General features: G+C 46.8%; 1 protein-coding gene across 1 annotated transcript in view; it reads right to left on the minus strand.

Annotated features, from left to right (window-relative positions):
• plxnd1 (plexin D1) overlaps window positions 1-25,000 on the minus strand; it is a gene marked incomplete at its 5' end in the record, with an annotated part of 145,716 nt that overhangs the window by 41,787 nt on the left and 78,929 nt on the right. The window contains 5 exon segments of the mRNA XM_083639237.1: window positions 2,197-2,343; window positions 16,050-16,337; window positions 17,624-17,708; window positions 20,391-20,570; window positions 22,496-22,635. Of these exon segments, the coding sequence (XP_083495363.1) occupies window positions 2,197-2,343; window positions 16,050-16,337; window positions 17,624-17,708; window positions 20,391-20,570; window positions 22,496-22,635 (840 nt within the window).

Below are 25,000 nucleotides of genomic sequence, written 5' to 3' on the forward strand. Positions count from 1 at the left end.
GGGGGGGTACCCTACAGGGCAGCCCACCTGCTTGAGCCGTGACACATCTCATTTGACCCCTGACCTGCCTGTATGTCTTGGCTAATTGCCTGCGTTTATTTTCAGGCATCCTGGGAGACACGTGGGAGTGTGTGTGTGTGTGTGTGTGTGTGTGTGTGTGTGTGTGTGTGTGTGTGTGTGGGGGGGGGGGGGTGTAATGCATGAAGAGAAAGAGAGGGGGAGCGAGAGAAATGAAAGAGCCTTTCCTTCTCTCTTTGACAAAGCAGGGGAGTGGTCCTGACTTTAAATATAGATGATTCCTCTAATATGAAAACAGGGCAGAATGGGCAACAACAGATGGGAAACGTGGGTAGAGTGTGGTTTGATCAGGAATGTGCAGGGCTTGGCTCACTGTCTTGGTTAAGAACCTTTAATTGTGATGGAGAGAACTTGGAGACAAAACAAAAACACAATTAAGGAGTGTGACTGTGCCTGACTCGGTGTGGGCGGGTGCGGGTGACGGGTGTGTGTGATTGGCTGATTGTGTTGATGATAGACAGTTTGATAAGAGATGAAACAGATAAAGAGGAAGAGGTAAAAGTCTGGGAGCAGTTAGCGTGTTGCAGAGTCAGGGGTTTTTTCCTGGCTCAGAATGTCTCCAGCCCCAATGAAGCTTTCATAATGAAGAGTGCTGACAACTGTGATTCATATGACAACTTCCTACGGGTGGTCTGGATAGCAGGCGATGGGCCTGAGGAGGGTGACTGACTACGCACAACGGTAAGCATGATCGGTCCGATCGGATCATTTAATGTTGTGCGTACAGTACATCTGACTTTTGGGTTAGTGTATAGTCTAACCCAATATATAGTATATAGTATATAATATAGTAGTGTAGTCTGCGTTATCCTGAACACTAATATATCAGTCATTGTCAGAAATTATGGAGCAAGACATAAAGTAATTTCAAGATACAAATGTGAGACTTTCCCTTTGAAATCCTCTAAATTGATACAGTCAAAAGAAAAAAAGCATGATTTTGAATTGGTGTCCTGATCTCAAATGTATGAGTCATGGTCAGAACTTATGGAGCAATGTGTTTTTACAGCAGAGCCCAAAATGCAGGAAAAACCCTGCGTCCCCACTAGCTGCTGATTCACGGTGCCATGCACAGAGAGAGACACACACACACACACACACACACACACACACACACACACACACACACACACACACGCGCACACACACACACGCGCACACACACACACACACACACACACACGTCACTGTCTGTGCATGGAGCTGCTGGAGAGATCAGATCCCTTTGAACTGGGATCACAGCCTGCAGCCAATGACTGAGCTCTGTGTGACAGATTGATCTTAACTATCAAGGTCCAGCTAGTAATATCATCCACACCAGGAGGCTGTGTGTGTGTGTGTGTGTGTGTGTGTGTGTGTGTGTGTGTGTGTTTATTTGTGTGCATGTGTGTGTGCATGTGTGTGTGTGCATGGTGTTTGTTCTTGAGGTTGGCTGTACCTTTGACCACAGCCTAGAGGAGGCCTTTATAACCAAGATGCTAAAATATCAACAGCTGGAGCAGACCATTTCACAGCTGGGCTACAGGTGTAAACTTATAGTTTTCATATTTGGTAGCCTGGGTCATGTCCATAAGCTGGTTGTAAGAGGCCTTCAGATGGCTGGTCTACCTAAGAGAAGGGCCAAACAGTTAGCAAGGTATTGTTCAGTATCTGCTATTATTGGCAGTCGCTCAATATGGAGAAGGCGCTGCTTTTTGTACCCTTGAAATTGGATGCTGTCCCTTATCTTGTATTACAGTATAACTGTATGTCAATCTGCCTTTGTCATCACCCTGTGCGGTATTATATCTTCTTTGTATGCATTATTGTGGTCGCCAATTAGGCACTCTTGTATCTGACCAACTCCCAACATCTGATTGCATTACTAGTGTTTATGTCCTTTGTACTCTGTATCTATGTGGACATAAATAAATCATTTAAATGTGTGTGTGTGTGTGCCTGCATGTGTGTGTGTGTGTGTGTGTGTGTGCCTGCATGTGTGTGTGTGTGTGTGTGTGTGTGTGTGTGCATGTGCCTGCATGTGTGTCTGTGTGTGTGTGTGTGTGTGTGTGTCCCTGCATGTGTGTGTGTGTGTGTGTGTGTGTGTGTGTGTGTGTGTGTGTGTGCCTGCATACTCACGGTGACTGGCAGCTCATTCTCGGTGGAGTTGAAGCCGTTGATGGTGCAGTGGAACAGCTGGTCGTTATGGAAGCTGATTGGACAGGGATAGGGGCCAATCATCACCGAGTATTCCTCCAGCTCCAGCCTCAGATCGCTCGGCCCTTTCTGTGCCAGAACCAGAACCAAACAGAAACAGCTGTCTGCCGGGGCAAGTGTTAAGGTGCTGCAGGCACAGATAACATTCACAGCTTCATCCACACATTCTGGTACTGGTACTGTACCCACCCTTTGGACCCACACACAGCGTCTACACACACACAGACTCAGCAGGCAGAGCCCAGGCAGGCCTGTCACACAGCTGTCACACTGAGCAAGCTGCTACGAAACTCCTCCAGTTTGGGCTGGAGTTCAGCTTAAAGCAGCAAACATTCCCCCTGCCTCTCTCTCTCTCTCTCTCTCAGCCTCCCCCTGCCTCTCTCTCTCTCTCTCTCAGCCTCCCCCTGCCTCTCTCTCTCTCTCTCTCAGCCTCCCCCTGCCTCTCTCTCTCTCTCTCTCTCTCTCAGCCTCCCCCTGCCTCTCTCTCTCTCTCAGCCTCCCCCTGCCTCTCTCTCTCTCTCTCTCTCAGCCTCCCCCTGCCTCTCTCTCTCTCTCTCAGCCTCCCCCTGCCTCTCTCTCTCTCTCTCTCAGCCTCCCCCTGCCTCTCTCTCTCTCTCTCTCTCTCTCTCTCTCTCAGCCTCCCCCTGCCTCTCTCTCTCTCTCTCTCTCTCTCTCAGCCTCCCCCTGCCTCTCTCTCTCTCAATTCAATTCAATTCAATTCAAATCGCTTTATTGGCATGAATGTCACGACAACAATATTGCCAAAGCATCAGAAAACAATTAAACAAAAGTAATGATTACATTACACACACATTACACAATAATACACATGACAATACAACATTGAGATGGATACATATCAGTTACAGTATATACAGTGTTCACACATGTTTGAGTGTTGATGGAGGGTTTGTTATTTCAACAGGTCACATCATACTGTGTGTGTGTGCATGTGTGTGTGTGTGTGTGTGTGTGTGTGTGCGTGTGCGCGTGTGTGCGTTGGTCACTCACTGTTCCTCAGATTGTGGCAGGCTAACACATATTGTGCAGCCAGAGTTGCTGTGTTTCCTTCTCCCAGGACAGTTCCCAGTCTGGACTGCTCATCCAGCTCTTTGAATTGGGGGATTTGGGAGCCGAGTTTGTTAAAGAACATTTCTCTAACTGTTTTGAATTTTTCACATTGTAGGAGGAAGTGCATTTCCGTCTCGACCTCACCTGTCAAACAGTGACCACATGTTCTATTTTCTTTTGGTTGCCATGATTTCTTATGTCTTCCTGTTTCGATTGCCAGTTGGTGGTCACTGAGCCTGTACCTGGTGAGGATCTGTCTCTGCTTCCTATCTCTGACAGTAGAGAGATATTCTGCCAATTCATAATCTCTGTTCAGGGCCAGATAGCATTCTAATCTACTTTGATTTTTGGTTTCTTCTTTCCAATGTTCCAAATAGGTTTCTTTGCATTGTTTAATAATTTGGTTTACCTGAATTGGTGTTTGGGAAGCAGTGTTGGTCTGAGCCTGGTGGAGATGTGGCTGAGGAGGGACAGTTAGTCTCAGCACCAACTGACATAGTGGACTCTTTTCTGGGTTCAGCTCTTGGGTTTGCAGGGCTTTGAAGTGGAGGCTATCTGGGGGACTGGATTTAAGATGATTTACAAATTTTAGTGCTCTCTTTTGAATGTTAATTGTTAATGGATAACGGCCCAATTCTGATCTGCACGCATTTGTTGGTGTTTTTCTTTGTACATGTAGGATGTGTCTGCAGAATTCAGCATGTAGGGATTCTGTTGGGTGTTTCTCCCAGCTGATGAAGCTATGATGACTGAGTGGACCCCATACTTCACTACCGTACAGTGCAATGGGCTGGATCACACTGTCAAATATTTTAAGCCAGATTTTAATTGGAATTTGGATATTATAAAATTTCATTTTGATTGCATGTAGGGCTCTGCGAGCTTTTTCTTTTAGTGCGTTCACTGCCAGGCTGAAGCTGCCTGAGGCTGTTATTGTGAGGCCGAGGTAGGTGTAGCTCATGGTGTGTGGTATGATGGTGTTTCCTAAGGTGAACTGGTGTCTGTCTTCCTGACATCTGGCCTTTTTTTGGAATATCATGATATTCGTTTTTTTCAAATTGACTGCCAGGGCCCAGCTCTGGCAGTAGCGGTCCAGCAGGTCCAGCTGCTGCTGTAGTCCCTGTTTTGTGGGGGACACCAGAACTAGATCATCTGCATAGAGCAGGAATTTGATTTCCTTGTCCAGAAGAGAGAGGCCCGGGGCGGTGCTTAGTTCCAGCTGCTCTGCAAGTTCATTGATGTAAATGTTGAACAGCGTTGGACTCAGGTTGCAGCCCTGGCGGACACCTCTCGCCTGGGCAAAGGATTCAGTGCGTTTGTCTCCAATCTTCACGCTGTATCTGCTTGTCATGTACATGCATTTAATAAGGTCATACACTTTGCCACCGATACCACATTGAAGAAGTCGGTAATATAGGCCTTCATGCCAAATTGAATCGAAGGCTTTTCTAAAGTCAATAAAACAAGCAAATATTTGACCATTTTTTGTTTGGTGTACATGTTTTTCAATGAGTGTGTGAAGAGTGTAGACATGGTCGGTGGTCCGATGTTTGGGGAGAAAGCCAATTTGGCTTTTACTCAGGATATTGTGATTTTCAAGGAAATTTGAAATTCTACTATTTATAATGCTGCAGAATAGCTTTCCCAGACAACTGCTGACACAGATTCCCCGGTAGTTGTTGGGATCCAGTTTGTCCCCACTCTTAAAGATGGGAGAGATAAGGCCCTGGCACCACATGTCAGGAAAACAGCCTGAACTCAGTATTATGTTGAACAGTTTGAGCACAGCATCCTGCATGTTAGGGCTGCAGTTTTTGAGCATTTCATTTTTTATGTTGTCTGGGCCACAAGCTTTTTTTGTTTGGAGACATTTTGTCTTTTTTGACAATTCATCCCAAGTGATTGGGAAGTCAAGGGGGTTTTGATTGTTTTTTATGGTTGATTCTAATGATTCTAGTTTTTCTTTGATAAGATCTTGAGTTGAATTCAATTTATTTATAGGGATGTCTTCAAAGAGATTTTCAAAGTGGGTTCTCCAAATATCACCATTTTGTATGGGTAATGCTTGTGCTTCTTTTGTGCTCAAGGCATTCCACATTTCCCAAAATTTATTTTGGTTTATGGACTGTTCAATTTCATCTAATATTCTGTTAGTATGATTTTGTTTTTTGTTCCTAAGTGTGTATTTATATCTTTTGAGGGTGTTACTATAAGCTGTTCTTAATTCTGAGTCATTTGGTTGGTGATGTTTTAAATTCGAAATTTTCCTCAGGTCTTTTCTGATGGTTTTACACTCGTTGTCAAACCATTTTTCAGTATTTTGTTTTTTGTTATGCTTCTTTTTCACTTTAGTAAGGTTAGCCTTAATAGCTGCCTTGTGAAATAGCATATTCACATCAGTGATGGCTAAATTTATACCATCTCTGGTGGTGTCGTACTCATTTTCTTTAAATTTCAATATTTGGTTTGCTATATCTGGGGAGTTCTGGGCCATAAGAAATTGGTGGCCACTGTCTTGACTCCACCTATATGTCTGCTTTAAATTGTACAGCTTACTGGGTTGCTGTGGTGGTTGTTTGGTTTGAGCAGAAAGCTTGAGGTAGATATTAATTTGGTTGTGGTCTGAGAGGGGGGATTGCTCCCTGACAGTGAATGCACTGATAGTGGAGGGGTCCATGTCAGTGATTGCATAGTCTACTACACTGGACCCAAGAGCTGAGGAGTATGTGAATCTCCCTAAAGAGTCCCCTCTGAACCTACCGTTAACTATGTACAGGCCTGAGGCTCGACAGAGCTGCACTACCTCCTTGCCACTTTGGTTTATTTCTGAGTCAAGGCTGTTGCGGTAGGTGATGGGGGGTGTGATATGAAGGGGGGACTGATCAAATAAATGGCTGTTCCCTTGTGGATCAATGAAGTCAGGTTCACTTCCTGTCCGACCATTTAGATCTCCAATCAGAAGCACTTTACCCTGGGCCTGGAAGTGGCTGATTTCTGATTGAAGTATTTCAAAAATGTCTTCTTCAAAATAGGGAGAATCTACTGGTGGTATATAAATAGCACATAGATATATATCCCTGTCAGTTATTCCTAAAAGTTTATCTAGTCTCAGCCATATATGTGATTTCCCTTGTTTTACTGGTGAGATGTGGCTGTTGAGTTCTCCTCTGTACCACACCAGAATCCCCCCAGATGTTCTACCTCTGCGTATGTTTCTAAATTTTAGAGAGGGCACTTTGACTTGGTTGTATCCTGAGGGACAGTGAGTGAGCATGTCTTGTTGACACCATGTTTCAGTCAGTACAATAATATCGATATCTTCAATAGATTTCAGGAATTCAGGGTTTCCACTCTTCAGCCCAAAGGCTGAAGAATGGAGACCCTGGATATTCCAGCAGCTTATATGAAATGAGCGCATCAAAACAATCAAAATCAAAATGGACCTGTATAGTGAGACAAATATTAAACACCTTCAACTATCTATACATTTACCATACTGAATAATTATAATAATTTGATATTAATTATGGAGACATACTATTTTAACTGGTACTACCACTATTGACTACTATCATTACTACTACTAACAATACATTTCCATGTTGTTCTACTTTTTCAAGTGGTAAAATGTGCATCTTAGCTGAACAGAAGTCGGGTGCACAGGGTGTGCAGCATCTCCCTGATGTCTCCCAGTTCAGAGGTAGCACGGGGAGGCCCTGTGGCAGTAGGCTGGGCCACAACTGCTGCATAGCTCCGCTGTTGTGGGTAGGGAGGGGGACCAGCAGCAGTTACCGCTGCGTAGCTTCGCTGCTGTTGGTGGTTAGGGGGACAAGGGGCCGGTGCTCCTGCATATCGCTGCTGCTGATGTTGCACGGGGGGTTTGTGGGCAGGGGCTGAGGAGGAGGAAGGTAGGCTCCTCTGGTTATGCTCCACAGTGGTGAGGTGGTGGGCACGTGGGGAGTGGGAGGTCCAGGCAGAGCTGTCATGTCTCCTCATTGCAGGGGGGGTGATCATGGGGTGGTGATGGGGAGGAGGAGGTCTGGCATGGCCTCTGAGACTTGTATTAGAGGAGGGGGTGGGGGGGCTGCGTCCCAGAGCAGTGTCTTTGAGGGTCTTTGCAAATATCTTGACACTCTCTTTATATAGATGGAGTCCATCATAGAGGTCCCAGGTGCCAATGTTTGAGTGGAGGGCCAAGTGCACATTGGGTAAGGTTGCACATCCTCTTCTGATCTCCATATTAATGTCATGTATGACATGAGGAGGGATGTCTGTCCGAGGCAGCAGTGTGGAGACCACAATACGGCTGTCAGGGAACTCCCTGCTGGCCTGCACTGCCATCTTCCTCACTGCCTCGGCAGTGTCCCTACGGAGGCTGTGCAGGTCATTTGTCCCTGTGTGGATCAGCAGGTATTGAGGGCTCCTGAGAGTCTCCTTTTTCAACAGCTTCATTGCGTGGCCTGTGGTGCTGCAGCGTTTAGATAGCACTTTCATACCGGGAAAAAGTTTGTTCGTGTCCAGGAATTTCCCATTCGAGTCAGCCAGCAGGACCACCTGTGGGGCTTGCTCTTTAAGCTGAGTGGAGGAAGGTTGGGATGTGTTGGCAGCTTGCTGTGTGGATGTGTCAGGGGGTGCCTGGGCGTTGGGCTGGGTGCAGGGCAGCGGGGGTGGGACAGAGACACAGCAGGGGTTTGGGACACTGACAGGGAGGGTCTGTGTTTCCCTATGTGTCATTGTGGGGACTAAGGAGAGTTGGTCTGTCAGGTGTTGGATTTGCCTGCTGAAGCTCCTTTCTCTCTTCTCAGCATCATCCTTCACTTTGGCTAACTGAGCACGGAGCACACTGTTCTCCTGTTTGAGTTCCTCCACACTTCCTCTGACGTCAGATGCTACGGTCTGATTGTCTCTCTTGAGCTGTTGTAGCTCCTCTTTAAGTTGTTGCACAGTGTTGTCTGGGGGGTCAGACAGCCTGGCCGGGGTGTCTCTCCTGAGCTGTTGTAGCTCCTCTTTAAGTTGTTGCACAGTGGTGTCTTGGAGGTCAGACAGCCTGGCCTGGGTGTCTCTCCTGAGCTGTTGTAGCTCCTCTTTAAGTTGTTGCACACTGTTGTCTTGGGGGTCAGACAGCCTGGCCTGGGTGTCTCTCCTGAGCTGTTGTAGCTCCTCTTTAAGTTGTTGCACAGTGGTGTCTTGGGGGTCAGACAGCCTGGCCTGGGTGTCTCTCCTGAGCTGTTGGAGCTCCTCTTTTAGCTCCTGCACAGTGGTGTCTGGGGGGTCAGACAGCCTGGCCTGGGTCAGCTCTTTGAATTCAGCAAAGTCCAGCTCCAGCAGGGCCACACACTCCTTCAGTTGGTTGGTGGAACTGGCAGGTGTGGGAGGGGCAGAGATGGAGAGAGTGGTGTGGTTCTCTACTGGGCTCTCCTCATCTTTACTGCCAGAGGGGAAATTGCTCCTCATGGTGTCCACTTCCACTTTCAGCAGGGGAAAAGTCTCTTCAAAGGACTCCAGGTTGGCCTCATTCCCCTGGATCATGACTTTTCCTTTAGTGTAATATGTGATGGTAAGCAGAGGGTCATCTTTGTCAAGGTGTGCATCTTTACAGATCTTCAGTCTGCCTCCCGAGCCGATGCCCTCACTGAATACATGTGCATATTTACTGCACAGAGTGTCTTTCCAGAAGTAGATTTGGTCAGTGAAGAATATGAAGTTGTTCTTCTTCCTTCCTTCTTGGTGTTGTGCGTAGTCAGTGAAGAGGACCTCTGGGTTTTCCTGCAGTGTTTTCTCCTTATGTTTCTCTTTAGCTGCTGCACTCTTACATGTGGCAGGGTACTCAACTTCCCTGCTGCCCACTCTGGGGTCTGGGCTGTGCTTAGTCGCCTGCTGATTGGTTCCCATAGTGCCCACTTTTTAACTCCAAGGGGAGCTAGATTAACTGGTTACTTTGCTAGCCTTTCTACCCTACAAGCTCTGGCAAAAAAAAAAAAAAAAAAAAAAAAAAAAAAAAAAAAAAAAAAAACCTGTTTATCAGGTTACCAGCAAGGATCAGGATCAGTGGCAGGTAACAGTAGCAGTTCACAGCTAGCTATCGGTTGGTTAGCAAATAGCTGACAGATGGTTAGCAGCTAGCTGACAGTTGGTTAGTTGGTTAGCAGCTAGCTGACGGTTGGTTAGCAGGTAGCTAGCAGTTGGTTAGCAGCTAGCTGACAGATGGTTAGCAGCTAGCTGACAGTTGTTTAGTTGGTTAGCTGCTAGCTGACAGTTGCTAAACAGCTAGCAAACAGTTCACAGCGGTTTAAGAAATATAGAGGATATTCCTTCTGTTTTTGTTGATTAACTCATTCAGTGCCAGCCACTTTTGGAGAACGGATGCTCCCAGTGCCAGAGTTTTCAGAGCGTTTTCAGTGATTTCTCGAGGCCCACAGAATATTGTGTGATATTACTATGTAAACACCGAACACGCACAAGAACGAGCTGGCTCTATTGTATCATCAGCAAAAAAAAGTTTATTGATACCATTTTCCGTTCTTTAGTTATGAGCCGGAGAAGATAGGTTGTTTTCAGCGTTTTCAGGCTTTTCAAATTATTAGCTGAGATAATCCGCCTTTTGTGAAATGCAGCATTTCAAGCACATTCACTGAGTCTGAAGCATTGTCTGAAGATAATATTTTCTGATGTAGTGACGTAGTTGTTGTGTGATGCCCTGCGTGCCGCACCCCCCTCCCCCCTCCCCCCGTAAACTCCTCCCCACACTGCACACAGCCTCACGCAACCATTATATTTTCGGAGTGCTGCGTTTGCTGCTGTCGGCTCTCAGCGCCACAGCAGGGAAGAGCCAACCCGGATTGCTGAATGGTTTGGCGTCAGGGGCTGCTTTCCTCGCTGCTAATCGGCTGGAGAAACTATACAGACAGACAGACAGACAGGGACAGAGGGGCTCAGTTGTGAGCGCGGATTGACTCCTGTTCGGAGCCAATGTCAGCTCCCGCGACAGAGCAAATGGCTCTGGGAGCATGCATCGGGTTGTCTTTGATCCACGGCTTTTAGGCTGTTTCTCGGACCTGTCTCTAATCTGGACTGCACCGAGCAAGCACTGTCGCCACCTAATGAGTCCGTAAAATAGGTTATACACCTCCAATAGCTACTATAGTTGTACAGGAGCTGCGGAAGGCTTTGATCGACGTCCCACCGTCAAAAAACGCATTGGACGTCGAAGGACGTCCGTGGCATTCTACGTCACTATTTAATTGGACGTCGAAGGACGTCCATGGCATTCAATGAGTTAAAGTTGTTACCTCTTCTTTAAAGTCCTTTCTGAAGATTATTTGAAGGTTATTTTGCAAAATGTCTCACTTTTTTAGGTCCAAGTTTGAGATTCATTCAGGAGCTCATCTCAGTGCAGCCACTCTTGTCGACTCTCTCTCTCTCTCTCTCTCTCTCAGCCTCCCCCTGCCTCTCTCTCTCTCTCTCTCTCTCTCTCTCTCTCTCTCTCTCTCTCTCTCTCTCTCTCTCAGCCTCCCCCTGCCTCTCTCTCTCTCTCTCTCTCTCTCTCTCAGCCTCCCCCTGCCTCTCTCTCTCTCTCTCTCTCTCTCTCTCAGCCTCCCCCTGCCTCTCTCTCTCTCTCTCTCTCTCAGCCGCCCCAACTTTCTACAAACAAACCCGCTGACAGTCGTCTCTGCCTCTGCCCAAAATAACATTCTCAGGGCCTTTACAGGAGGCTGCCGGAGTCAAAACCTCCCACAACTCAAACGCTGTGTGTGTGTGTGTGTGTGTGTGTGTGTGTGTGTGTGTGTGTGTGTGTGTCCCGTGGCGGTCGCAGCCCAACCTCTTGCCACTTTCTGCCGCTTTTTTTTGCTGTTAAGTCAGTGGACACAGGCCTCAAGCTGCTATGGCTCCACACTCAGGTGACAGGTGTGTGTGTGTGTGTGTGTGTGTGTGTGTGTGTGTGTGTGTGTGTGTGTGTGTGTGTGTGTGTGTATAACAAAACTCACAATAAAATAACTAGGCCTGGGCTATATCGATATTGTGATATGAGACTAGATATCGTCTTAGATTTTGGGTATTGTAATATTGTGATATGGCCTAATTGTTGTCCTCTCCTGGTGTTAAAGACGGAGTGATGTGATTTTCTGAACTCTATTGTATTATTTGAGAGAGTCATTGTTTTCAAGTCTTTTTTTTTAATCAAAAATCCCATTGTGTAAATATTTTGTGAAAGCACCAGTAGCCTAACCTGCCAATAGCCATCCCTACAATATTGATATGGAACTGTATTTGGTCAAATATATATTTTGTCCATATATATTTGCCCAGCCGTGTGTGAGGCTGTACTAATCAGATCGGTCCGGCGTTATGAGCATGATGACATGATGACATGATGACATGATGACATCATGACATCATGACATCATGACATCATGTCCAGCTATGGGGTGCATGTTGACGGAATGTGCATTTCAAAGGTCAGCGATGATATCCGTCTTCGTGACGATGACAAGTTAGGAAGTGTGTGTGTGTGTGTGTGTGTGTGTGTGTGTGTGTGTGTGTGTGTGTGTGCGTGTGTGTGTGTGAGTGTGCGACGTGCATGTGTGTGTTTATCCCCACTGTGCTTCCTTTTCTATGATTACACCCTTAGGGCCCCGTCCCGTCCCTGCTGCAGGATGCCACCCCCTGGGTCTCTGTCAACAAACACATCCTAAGACTAAGACACACACACACACACACACACACACACACACACACACACACACACACACACACACACACACACACACACACACACACACACACACACACACACACAGCATCAGTCTATCCTATGTACTATGTAGGATCACAGTGTGTAATATGAGGCACATATACACATGCTCACCTCACATTTATAGGAACTAAACAATGCAATTTAAAGGCAAAAAAAAAACAAAAACAGGATGAAAGCTAATAACAAAACCCACCCACATTCCAGCTCAGGGCCCTAATATAGTTATATATATATATATAACCCTAACCCTAACCCTAACCCTATATATATATATATATATATATATATATATATATATATATATATATATATATATATATATATATATATATATATATAACCCTAACCCTAACCCTATATATATATATATATATATATATATATATATATATATATTAGGGCATTCACAGACTAGTCGACTAGTAAAACCACTAGTCGACTCGACACTGTGCTTAGTAGTCGACTAGTCGTTTTAGCAAAAAAAAAAAAAAAAAATAATAATAATAATAATCTTTAAGAAAGAACATGAGGTATTTACAAAAACAATGCATTCAAAGTAAATACATAGATCTTGCCCTGTTGGCAGCTAGGAAATGCATAGCTTTAAATTGGAAAGCATCCAATCCCCCAGCTGTAGTTCACTGGTGGAATGAACTCTCAAGCTACCATACGTTGGATAACATTTACTACAAGAGCAAAGGCAGATTCTTAGACATCCCCAAAATATGGCAACTACATACAGAGTTTGACTTTAAGAACTTTTTACCCCAGTGTCATTAGGCTTATCAGGATAGGATCTGAATGCATTGTTTTTGTTTGGTTGTTTGTCCAATAGTCTTGTTTGTTCTTGGATTATTGTGTATCTTAAAGGAGGACTTACCCCCTAGATATGTATTAGAACAGTGATTTGAAAATACCTATGGAAAAAACCAAGAAATGACATATGCTCTTGTCTATACTGGACTCTTTGGCTGTGTTGAAGTCCAGATTTTTTTTCGGAAATCGACGCCATTACAGTTTGCCTACTGCCTCAAAAATAATTTATTTGAGAGGGGCCATATCTGTATAAATATCAGCAACTAGCCAACGCTGGTGGCCTGTTTGGAAAGAGCTTTGCTCAAAATGGTTGAAAGTTATATCAATTTGGTAATTCAGTGGCGAACTAGAAATTTAATTATTTTTCTGCATGTAACTCTATGGAAACTACTCAAACTACGTTACGGGAGCAAAGTGACATGGGCTCGTTAACAGCAGCACACCCACAATAGGACAAACCTCTCGCTCTGGGGTAACACAATGCGAGATTTCTCCACGTAATTCCCTCGTCTAACTAGAGATAAACCGCGCAATGAAATCCGTTTTTAATTTGCGTTTTGGGGGTTTTCGTGATTCTTGATGAAATTTACAGCACCTATGATTTTTCCTCATAGGGCGCAGAGCAGGACAGAGCTCTTCTCCTCCTCGGAGCACACACACACAGACAGAGCCAGTTGCTCTGCTCTGCTGACTGAAAGCCCCCGCCTCTCACTGCTGCTGTGTGCAGTGTGCGCGCGCCCCGCGGGTGCATGAGCGAGCAGAGCAGACTCTCCCGTTTGACTGGCCGAGAGAAAGTGCTTCCAATGAAATGTCAGACTGTGCACAGAGAGCACTGGAGAAAGTGCTCCAGACAGCAAAACACACACACAGCGAGTCAACCCCCCCCCCCCCCCCCGTTGCTTGTACACAGTGACGATATTACAGCAGCCGATGTGTTTAGACCAGCTTTGTCACGTTGTCACGTCGTAGTATAGCGTTATATTTTACATGTGCGCTAAACTGCGACGCTATTTGTTTGCGGAAATATCAGACTGCTCTCTGCTCTCAGAGCACAGAGAAACCAGCTGCTGCTGCGCGCGGCCGCGCGCCCCCGGAGCTTGAGGCTCGTCCATGAGGTTACAGTACGACTCTCTCCTGCCCGCTCCCACCTGCCTGGGCTTGAGACAGTGCTTCCAACTCGGACTGATAATATAAACATCATCATTCGAGCTTATCCAGGTAAGATATCAATAAAGTAATGACACATTCAGCAGGAAACTAACTATAATTAAGACATGTGCCAACTTTGACGACGTTTGGTTCAGTATTTTAAGAGCAAACTTCAATAATAATAGGCTTGGAGTTCTGAGGAGCTGAAAGGGTACAGGGGGGGTAGGGGAGTAATTATCTTGAAATCCCATAGTCTTTGGGTCACCGTGACGTAACGACGTGTCAAATATCCCATTCATTTGAGAAAAAAAAAAAAAGCAGTCTTTGACCCTAAGAGGGCGCTTATGCCAGATATGCTGCTGAAAAATGATACAAATGGTAAAATGGCAACAGTTTGGTGTCAAATGTGGAAATTCTGACCAGAATTCTTCACACATCACCCCCAAAGTCATATATATTGGTTAAAAGCTGAAAAAAAGTGTTTTGGAGGTAAGTTCTCCTTTAAGCAGTTTTCTTGTTTTGTTTTGTTGTGTTTTGATGTTCTTTGTGGGGGATATGGGATATGATAGTCCATGTATGTCGTGTAAATACCTCATGTTCTTTCTTGAAGTAAAAAAAAAAAAAAAAAAAAAAAAAAAGTTGCTAAAACGACTAGTCGACTAGTTGACTACTTTTAGGTACGACTAGTCGACTAGTAAAATCTACTAGTCGTGAATGCCCTAATATATATATATATATATATATAATATTATAATATAGGATCTTGAACAACAAGCTCCCATTAAACAAACAGCATTCTCTCTCCCCAGCCCCACCCAGCCTCGCTCGCCCCCCCTGCAGGTCCACCACCAGTGGAGTCCACCTTCCTAAACAAAACAGGAAACAACTAGTTGAGTCGCCCATGTAGACGCGCTGACGCAGCGATTCCTGTAGGGGCCCTCATCCTGAGTCACACATGCACGCACACACACGTGCACACACACACACGCACGCACACACGCACACACACACACACACACACACACCGCGCACACACACACACACACACACACACACACACGCACACACACGCACACACACACACACACACACATAAAGGGGAAGTTGTGTCTCATTCAAAGCCTTATGTCAGTAACTTCCCATGTGCGTGTGTGTGTGTGTGTGTGTGTGTGTGTGTGTGTGTGTGTGTGTGGGTCTGTGTGTGTCTACCACCATGTGTGTGTGTGTGTGTGTGTGTGTGGGTCTGTGTGTGTCTACCACCATGTGTGTGTGTGTGTGTGTGTGTGTGTGTGTGTGTGTGTGTGTGGGTCTGTGTGTGTCTACCACCATGTGTGTGTGTGTGTGTGTGTGTGTGGGTCTGTGTGTGTCTACCACCATGTGTGTGTGTGTGTGTGTGTGGGTCTGTGTGTGTCTACCACCATGTGCGTGTCGTACAGTGTTAGAGCCGGCACCCTTTCAGGGTGATGAATCCATGCAGACAGGTGCTTAGATCAGCCAGAGCAGGGACATGGGACGTCCCACTGGGCCCGCTGACTGTGTGTGTATTCTTGGCAAGATGGGAGAGCTGCTCTGAACCAGCATTTACAGTAGAGACCATCGTACAACAGTAAAACCCATGAGAATAAAGATAAGAATAAAATATCTTGACTGTGTTGCATCACAATCAATGCAGGTTAAGAAAGGGCTTCCTATAGACGACCAGTCTAGTACTGATGATATAAACATGTAATCATAAAACTGCATCATGTCAATTACATCGGAGATGGACGACAATGACTGACCAATATCCGATTTGTAATAGAAGGTCAATAGCTGCTTGACGTCAAGCAAATATGCCCTGAATGAACCTTCCTCTATCTCTATCTCTATCTCTCTCTCTCTCTCTCTCTCTCTCTCTCTCTCTCTCTCTCTCTCTCTCTCTCTCTCTCTCTCTCTCTCTCTCTCTCTCTCTCTCTCTCATTGGACCAGCTGCAGTCTGACTCACGTTGATGATCAGTGTGAGAGGCTCCTTGCGGTGGTGTTTGATCAGCTCCTCCTTGTTGGCAGTGAAGAACTGAGGGTCCTCCACGTACTGCAACGGGAACTGCCTTCCTTGACGCTCCCCCTGCCCCTCCTCCTCCTCCTCCTCCTCCTCTGCCTCGCTGTCGTAGGAGGCGGGGCTCTGTCCCATGTAGAGGACGTCGTTCAGGAAGAACCGCACGAAGTTCTGCTGCGGCTGGCTGGAGGCCGGGGAGGGGCATTTGATCATGGACGGAGAGTGCACCGTGCAGTCCTGGACAAGGAGCACAGCAGAAGATATGTGTTAAGAGAGTGCACCGTGCAGTCCTGGACAAGGAGCACAGCAGAAGATATGTGTTAAGAGTGGAGAGTGCACCGTGCAGTCCTGGACAAGGAGCACAGCAGAAGATATGTGTTAAGAGTTCACAGCACCGTGCAGTCCTGGACAAGGAGCACAGCAGAAGATATGTGTTAAGAGTTCACAGGTATTCAGTATATTATGATGACTCATACCATGGCCAACAATACTTGTTCTACCTTCTTGGGCTGTCCTGTTATGTTGTTATGTTATGTTACTGTTTCTAGTTTCTACATATAATTCACTTGATTTACCAGATGATGACATAATTCCTTGCCTGGGTTCAGACCACTCACCTCCTCTGGTCTGCAACACGCAACAGCAATTTCCTAAGTTGAAAAAATGACCAGTCCTTTCAGCCCTGGCGCCATCAACATGCGTAATAGCAATTAGCTCGCCGTTGTTCTCCTTTTGCACATTATGCACATTTGCACTTGTTGTGCAATCGGTTTGAAATATCATTCCCTGCTCTGGCTCTGTGTGTGTTTTTCTATTGTGAATGTTGTTGTATTCTGTTGGTGTTGTATTCTGTGTAAACCCTGCTGCAAAACTCATTTCCCCTAGTGGGACAATGAAGTAAAGCTTGACCTTGAGTGCAGAGGGGGTGTAATGATTAGCCAATCAGCCTCAATAAACAGCCCAAACAGGCGGGACTAACGCCGTTGTCAGGCTGTTGTCAAGTGTGTCAGACCTAACAAACATGGCGACTGCTATAGAAGAGATAGACGCTGCTATCGGGGCTGTTTAAACGGATTAAAAGTACTAATTACTTTGGAATCCGAACAGCACTCTTTCAAGCCATTTATTCAAAGGGGGATGTTTTTACTGTTCTCCACACTGGATTATAATCAGGTGAATATGTTGTTTGTCTCTAGTGATTGGTTAGGGAAAATCAAATCCCCCCTGGGGGATTTCCCCTATGGGAATCGGTTAGAGTGGAGGAAATGTCAGACTGAAGAAGGAAATGGAGCGTAACAAGTTGACAATAAGTCTGATATCAGGCTACATAATATGTTTGTTTTTTTTTGTTTTTTTTTCATATTTTAAATTTTTATAGAACACAAACAAGACAAAACAGACAAACAGGCTCAGACACAGGGGAAAGAAAGGAAAAACAAAACAAAACAAAACAATAGGCTACATAATATGTTTGAATGAGTCTTTTGGATTAATAAGGTTAAAAAAGTCATCCAGTTACTCACAGTTTGTCCAACTCCCAGAACCTCCATAGTGACACTCTGCACCAGATCAAAACGTTGTCCTGTGACTGTGATGTTCCTGCCGCCACTGGAACGAACACGCACACACACACACACACACACACACACACACACACACACACACACACGCACACACACACACACACACACGCGCACACACACACACACACACACACACACACACACACACACACACACACACACACACACGCACGCACGCACGCACGCACACACACACACAGACGCACGCGCACGCACACACACACACACACACACACACACACACGCACGCACGCACGCACGCACGCACACACACACACAGACGCACGCGCACGCACACACACACACACACACACACACACACACACACACACACACACACACACACACACACACACGCACGCACGCACACACACACACAGACGCACACACACGCACACACACACACACACACAGACGCACACACACACACACACACACACACACACACACACACACACACACACACACACACACACACACACACACACGCACGCACGCACACACACACACAGACGCACGCACACGCACACACACACACACACACACACACACGCACGCACGCACACGCACACACACACACACACACACACACACACACACACAGATAGTCACACACCAGTCGCTACGAATAAAATGGCAAACGCATACAAACGCATACAATCATTATGAATGTAACTTAAAACCGCACCCGACCAAAAAGAGAGAGACGGAGAACAAGACAATAATGAAATCGGCTAAAAGCCAAAAGGAGCAATTGTGTGACATGCCCCAGCCCTCCAGAAAGCGACAGCACACGTGGTTTAATAACAGTCACAGCAGCACCACGTCAGTGAGAAGACAGCACACACACACGTCGTCGACACAGTATCAAAGACACCCCGCTCGGCTGTCACACACACGTCACACACACACATGCCGGGCTATTTAGAACACAGGCCCGCGCATCAGGAAGGCATTACAGTATCTACTCATGTCACTGGTCTCTGGAGACGGGACCGCAGAGGCATCCAGCTCCAGATGTCACACCAGGTTTTGGTTTTGAATTCAAGTCAATAATTGATTTATTGCCATATCAACCCTGGCAGTTGATTTAGGAATTTGTTTTGGTGCAACTCAACAGCAGCAAAACATATGAACAACACAGGAGACAGTATCCACAGAAACAACACACTGCCACAATTACAATACCATTTATACAATGAGTGCAGGGTTAAGGCCCATATGCTCTTAAAGTGACAGTGCATGTGCTTGTTTATACAACCAGTGAAGCAGTTAGGAGGTGGATTGCTTCAGGGTTAAGTGCTATTAAGGAAGCGAGATGTCTTTCACCCGTACGGAGATCTGACTGAATGGAGGGTTTGCCGGCTGTGTGAGGAGGAGGAGTCCTTTAACGTCTTAAATGCGGATGTGGTTCAGTTCATAAATGGTGGGGAGTTCACAGCCAATTATCTTTTTGAAGCTGTGCGCACGACTCAGTCTGTCTAGCAGTCTCTTCTTGTGAGCTGTAGAGTTGCCATAATGCTTATTGAGAAAGTGAGCCCACTTTCTATTATCGCTTTGTAGAAGTGTAACATCGCCAAGACGTTCCTTCGCTGTCTTAAAAAGAAGAGTCTTTGGTGAGCTTTCTTCTGGATGTCGGTGAAGTTTTCTTCCCACTTCAGACGAGGAGGAGACGAGATTGTAGTCCCAAGGAATCTGAAATGATCCACTCTCTCAACCACCAGTGGAAGTGTACTGTAGCACCCCCCCCCCCCCCCCCCCCCATCCCAGTTGGACTCAGTCAATTTCCCCCTGTCTTAAACTAATTCTTAAGGAATGGAAGTCCCCCTCTTCACCCTCTTTCCAATTGTGGTTGATGGACATGATCTCTGTTATACGGATGGAGAGACTCAGGTTCCTGAGAACCAACTCACTTAGAAAATGTCAAAATATATGGGACCCGTTTTTATGTTTTGATCCTATCTCGATGAGGTTAAGTCTATCTCGATGAGGTTAGTCTATCTCGATGAGGTTAAGTCTATCTCAATGAGGTTAGTCTATCTCGATGAGGTTAGTCTATCTCGATGAGGTTAGTCTATCTCGATGAGGTTAGTCTATCTTAATGAGGTTAGTCTATCTCGATGAGGTTAGGGGCGACGGGTGACTCGCCCAACTGGTTTTCTATAGAGCGCTTGCGTGAGATCTCTGGTACATCGACTGCAGCACATAAGCACCTTACGTGGCTGGCAGCACCACTGTGATGTTGAATGTTCATTATGTTGTATGTTTCTTTTTGTTTGTTTTTTCTTTTCTTTTCTTGTGTCTGAGCCGGTCTGTTTTGTGGAAATTAAAAGTGGAAAATAAAATATTGAAAAAATATAAAAAATCCCCCTGAGGTCCCGGTCGTCGAGTCGCCAGCCGCTTCTTTTCACCTGACAGCGAGGAGTTTCACTGGGAGGATGTAGTGTGTGCGGAGGAACATGTTATTCCCCACAAATCCCCTCCCTACTGAACAGGCGCCCCACGACCGCCCAGAGGAGGCGCCAGTGCAGCGACCAGGACACATACCCTTGTCCGGCTTTACACCCACAGACACGGCCAAATGTGTCTGTAGGGACGCCCGACCAAGCCGGTGGTAACAACGGGCTCTCTCTGATTTTGAACGGAAGTCCACCACAGGTATGTGGTGTGTGTGTGTCTGTGTGTGTGTCTGTGTGTATCAGTGTACCTGAGGTAGCTCTTTGGTGGGTGGATGAAGCTGATGGTGGGGTTCTTCTCGTAGGTGTAGGTGGTGCTGAGCTCCATGCTCTGACAGGGGAGGTCTTCAAACTCCACACACACCGCCACGGCCTCCGTGTGCGCCTGCACGGCCGCAGGCATGGTGCACTCAATGGTATCAGCTGTTTGCCTAGGACACAACACAACACCATCCCATGACGTTTAGCAGCACTACTGCACTCACAGTACTGCACTGTACTAACTACAGCAGCACTACTGCACTTACAGTACTGCACTGTACTAACTACAGCAGCACTACTATACTTACAGTACTGCACTGTACTAACTACAGCAGCACTACTATACTTACAGTACTGCACTGTACTAACTACAGCAGCACTACTGCACTTACAGTACTGCACTGTACTGTACTAACTACAGCAGCACTACTATACTTACAGTACTGCACTGTACTAACTACAGCAGCACTACTATACTTACAGTACTGCACTGTACTAACTACAGCAGCACTACTGCACTTACAGTACTGCACTGTACTGTACTAACTACAGCAGCACTACTGCACTTACAGTACTGCACTGTACTAACTACAGCAGCACTACTGCACTTACAGTACTGCACTGTACTAACTACAGCAGCACTACTGCACTTACAGTACTGCACTGTACTAACTACAGCAGCACTACTGCACTTACAGTACTGCACTGTACTAACTACAGCAGCACTACTGCACTTACAGTACTGCACTGTACTAACTACAGCAGCACTACTGCACTTACAGTACTGCACTGTACTAACTACAGCAGCACTACTGCACTTACAGTACTGCACTGTACTAACTACAGCAGCACTACTGCACTTACAGTACTGCACTGTACTAACTACAGCAGCACTACTGCACTTACAGTACTGCACTGTACTAACTACAGCAGCACTACAGCACTCACAGTACTGCACTGTACTAACTACAGCAGCACTACTATACTTACAGTACTGCACTGTACTAACTACAGCAGCACTACTATACTTACAGTACTGCACTGTCCTAACTACAGCAGCACTACTATACTTACAGTACTGCACTGTACTAACTACAGCAGCACTACTATACTTACAGTACTGCGCCGTACTAACTACAGCAGCACTACTATACTTACAGTACTGCACTGTCCTAAGTACAGTAATTATTACACTGTGCGACAGTACATGTGCTGCTGCATAATGATGTTTCATGTTTTATCATAAAGCTTTATCATGCTTTTATTACCTCTGCCAAGGAGGTTCTGTTTACGCTGCTGTTTGTCCCTCTGTTTGTCAGCAGGATTACAGAAGAACTACTGGGCCCATTTCCATGAAACTTCTTGGAAGGGTTTAGCATGGGCCAAGGAAGAAGCAATTAAATTTTGAAGCGCATCCGATCCGACTCAGAAAATTTGCATATCATAGCAGACTAGTGGCCTTGGCAGAGGAGTGCGCTCTCCGAGTGTCCTCCTAGTTTATTATTTTTTATCTTGTTTGTATGTGTTTGTTTCCTCTTTTTTTTTTTTTTTACCAACTCTTGTGTTTTTTCCAACACATCCAAGAATTGCAATCCATTTTTATGTCAAGGAAAAAAATAAACGGTTATTGTTTTCCAGCGCACAAGTTCCATAAAAATGTCCACATTGAATCTAACCAACCTCATTTGCGGTTTGGCAGAACACATCAAACAAGAACTATCTAACAAAAATGCCAGTCCTAGTAGTGTTGTTGTTGCTGTTGTTTTCTTTGTTGTTGTTTTTGCATTGTCCACATTGTTATTATTGCATTATGTTTCTTAGCTTTCGGGGGGGGGGGGGGGGGCTTGTTTATTGCTGTCAAGATTATCAAGGACCTCAATGGAAATAAGTCTGTGACTTTATTGTGCCATCCTTGACAAATTTTAAAGCTGTGATATATTTGTCTATTCACTTATTAATCTGTCTCAAATAAAACTAAACTAAACTAAACTAAACTAAACTAAACTAAACTAAACTAAAACAACTTGTGAGTTGGGATACACTCCACTCCATTGAAGCCGCATACAGCCACAACAACCAATTTCAAAGTACTCACGTTATGATGGTGCATTCCTGCGTGCTGTTGACCTTGACTCGGACCTGAGAGCCAGTGTCCAGGTGCTCGCCCACGATGAGCACTCTGGTCCCCCCGAAACGACAGCCCTTCCTGGGCTCCATGGACAGCAGCTTGGGGACCTGGACGTGGACGGACAGACACACCACTAGTAAACATGGACAGCAGCTTGGGGACCTGGACGTGGACGGACAGACACACCACTAGTAAACATGGACAGCAGCTTGGGGACCTGGACGTGGACGGACAGACACACCACTAGTAAACATGGACAGCAGCTTGGGGACCTGGACGTGGACGGACAGACACACCACTAGTAAACATGGACAGCAGCTTGGGGACCTGGACGTGGACGGACAGACACACCACTAGTAAACATGGACAGCAGCTTGGGGACCTGGACGTGGACGGACAGACACACCACTAGTAAACATGGACAGCAGCTTGGGGACCTGGACGTGGACGGACAGACACACCACTAGTATACATGGACAGCAGCTTGGGGACCTGGACGTGGACGGACAGACACACCACTAGTAAACATGGACAGCAGCTTGGGGACCTGGACGTGGACGGACAGACACACCACTAGTATACATGGACAGCAGCTTGGGGACCTGGACGTGGACGGACAGACACACCACTAGTAAACATGGACAGCAGCTTGGGGACCTGGACGTGGACGGACAGACACACCACTAGTAAACATGGACAGCAGCTTGGGGACCTGGACGTGGACGGACAGACACACCACTAGTAAACATGGACAGCAGCTTGGGGACCTGGACGTGGACGGACAGACACACCACTAGTAAACATGGACAGCAGCTTGGGGACCTGGACGTGGACGGACAGACACACCACTAGTAAACATGGACAGCAGCTTGGGGACCTGGACGTGGACGGACAGACACACCACTAGTAAACATGGACAGCAGCTTGGGGACCTGGACGTGGACGGACAGACACACCACTAGTAAACATGGACAGCAGCTTGGGGACCTGGACGTGGACGGACAGACACACCACTAGTAAACATGGACAGCAGCTTGGGGACCTGGACGTGGACGGACAGACACACCACTAGTATACATGGACAGCAGCTTGGGGACCTGGACGTGGACGGACAGACACACCACTAGTATACATGGACAGCAGCTTGGGGACCTGGACGTGGACGGACAGACACACCACTAGTAAACATGGACAGCAGCTTGGGGACCTGGACGTGGACGGACAGACACACCACTAGTAAACATGGACAGCAGCTTGGGGACCTGGACGTGGACGGACAGACACACCACTAGTAAACATGGACAGCAGCTTGGGGACCTGGACGTGGACGGACAGACACACCACTAGTAAACATGGACAGCAGCTTGGGGACCTGGACGTGGACGGACAGACACACCACTAGTAAACATGGACAGCAGCTTGGGGACCTGGACGTGGACGGACAGACACACCACTAGTAAACATGGACAGCAGCTTGGGGACCTGGACGTGGACGGACAGACACACCACTAGTAAACATGGACAGCAGCTTGGGGACCTGGACGTGGACGGACAGACACACCACTAGTATACATGGACAGCAGCTTGGGGACCTGGACGTGGACGGACAGACACACCACTAGTATACATGGACAGCAGCTTGGGGACCTGGACGTGGACGGACAGACACACCACTAGTAAACATGGACAGCAGCTTGGGGACCTGGACGTGGACGGACAGACACACCACTAGTAAACATGGACAGCAGCTTGGGGACCTGGACGTGGACGGACAGACACACCACTAGTAAACATGGACAGCAGCTTGGGGACCTGGACGTGGACGGACAGACACACCACTAGTATACATGGACAGCAGCTTGGGGACCTGGACGTGGACGGACAGACACACCACTAGTAAACATGGACAGCAGCTTGGGGACCTGGACGTGGACGGACAGACACACCACTAGTAAACATGGACAGCAGCTTGGGGACCTGGACGTGGACGGACAGACACACCACTAGTAAACATGGACAGCAGCTTGGGGACCTGGACGTGGACGGACAGACACACCACTAGTAAACATGGACAGCAGCTTGGGGACCTGGACGTGGACGGACAGACACACCACTAGTAAACATGGACAGCAGCTTGGGGACCTGGACGTGGACGGACAGACACACCACTAGTAAACATGGACAGCAGCTTGGGGACCTGGACGTGGACGGACAGACACACCACTAGTAAACATGGACAGCAGCTTGGGGACCTGGACGTGGACGGACAGACACACCACTAGTAAACATGGACAGCAGCTTGGGGACCTGGACGTGGACGGACAGACACACCACTAGTAAACATGGACAGCAGCTTGGGGACCTGGACGTGGACGGACAGACACACCACTAGTAAACATGGACAGCAGCTTGGGGACCTGGACGTGGACGGACAGACACACCACTAGTAAACATGGACAGCAGCTTGGGGAC

The sequence above is a fragment of the Poromitra crassiceps genome (assembly GCF_964638095.1).
Source record: "Poromitra crassiceps genome assembly, chromosome: 6".
In the NCBI taxonomy this organism is placed as follows: domain Eukaryota; kingdom Metazoa; phylum Chordata; class Actinopteri; order Beryciformes; family Melamphaidae; genus Poromitra; species Poromitra crassiceps.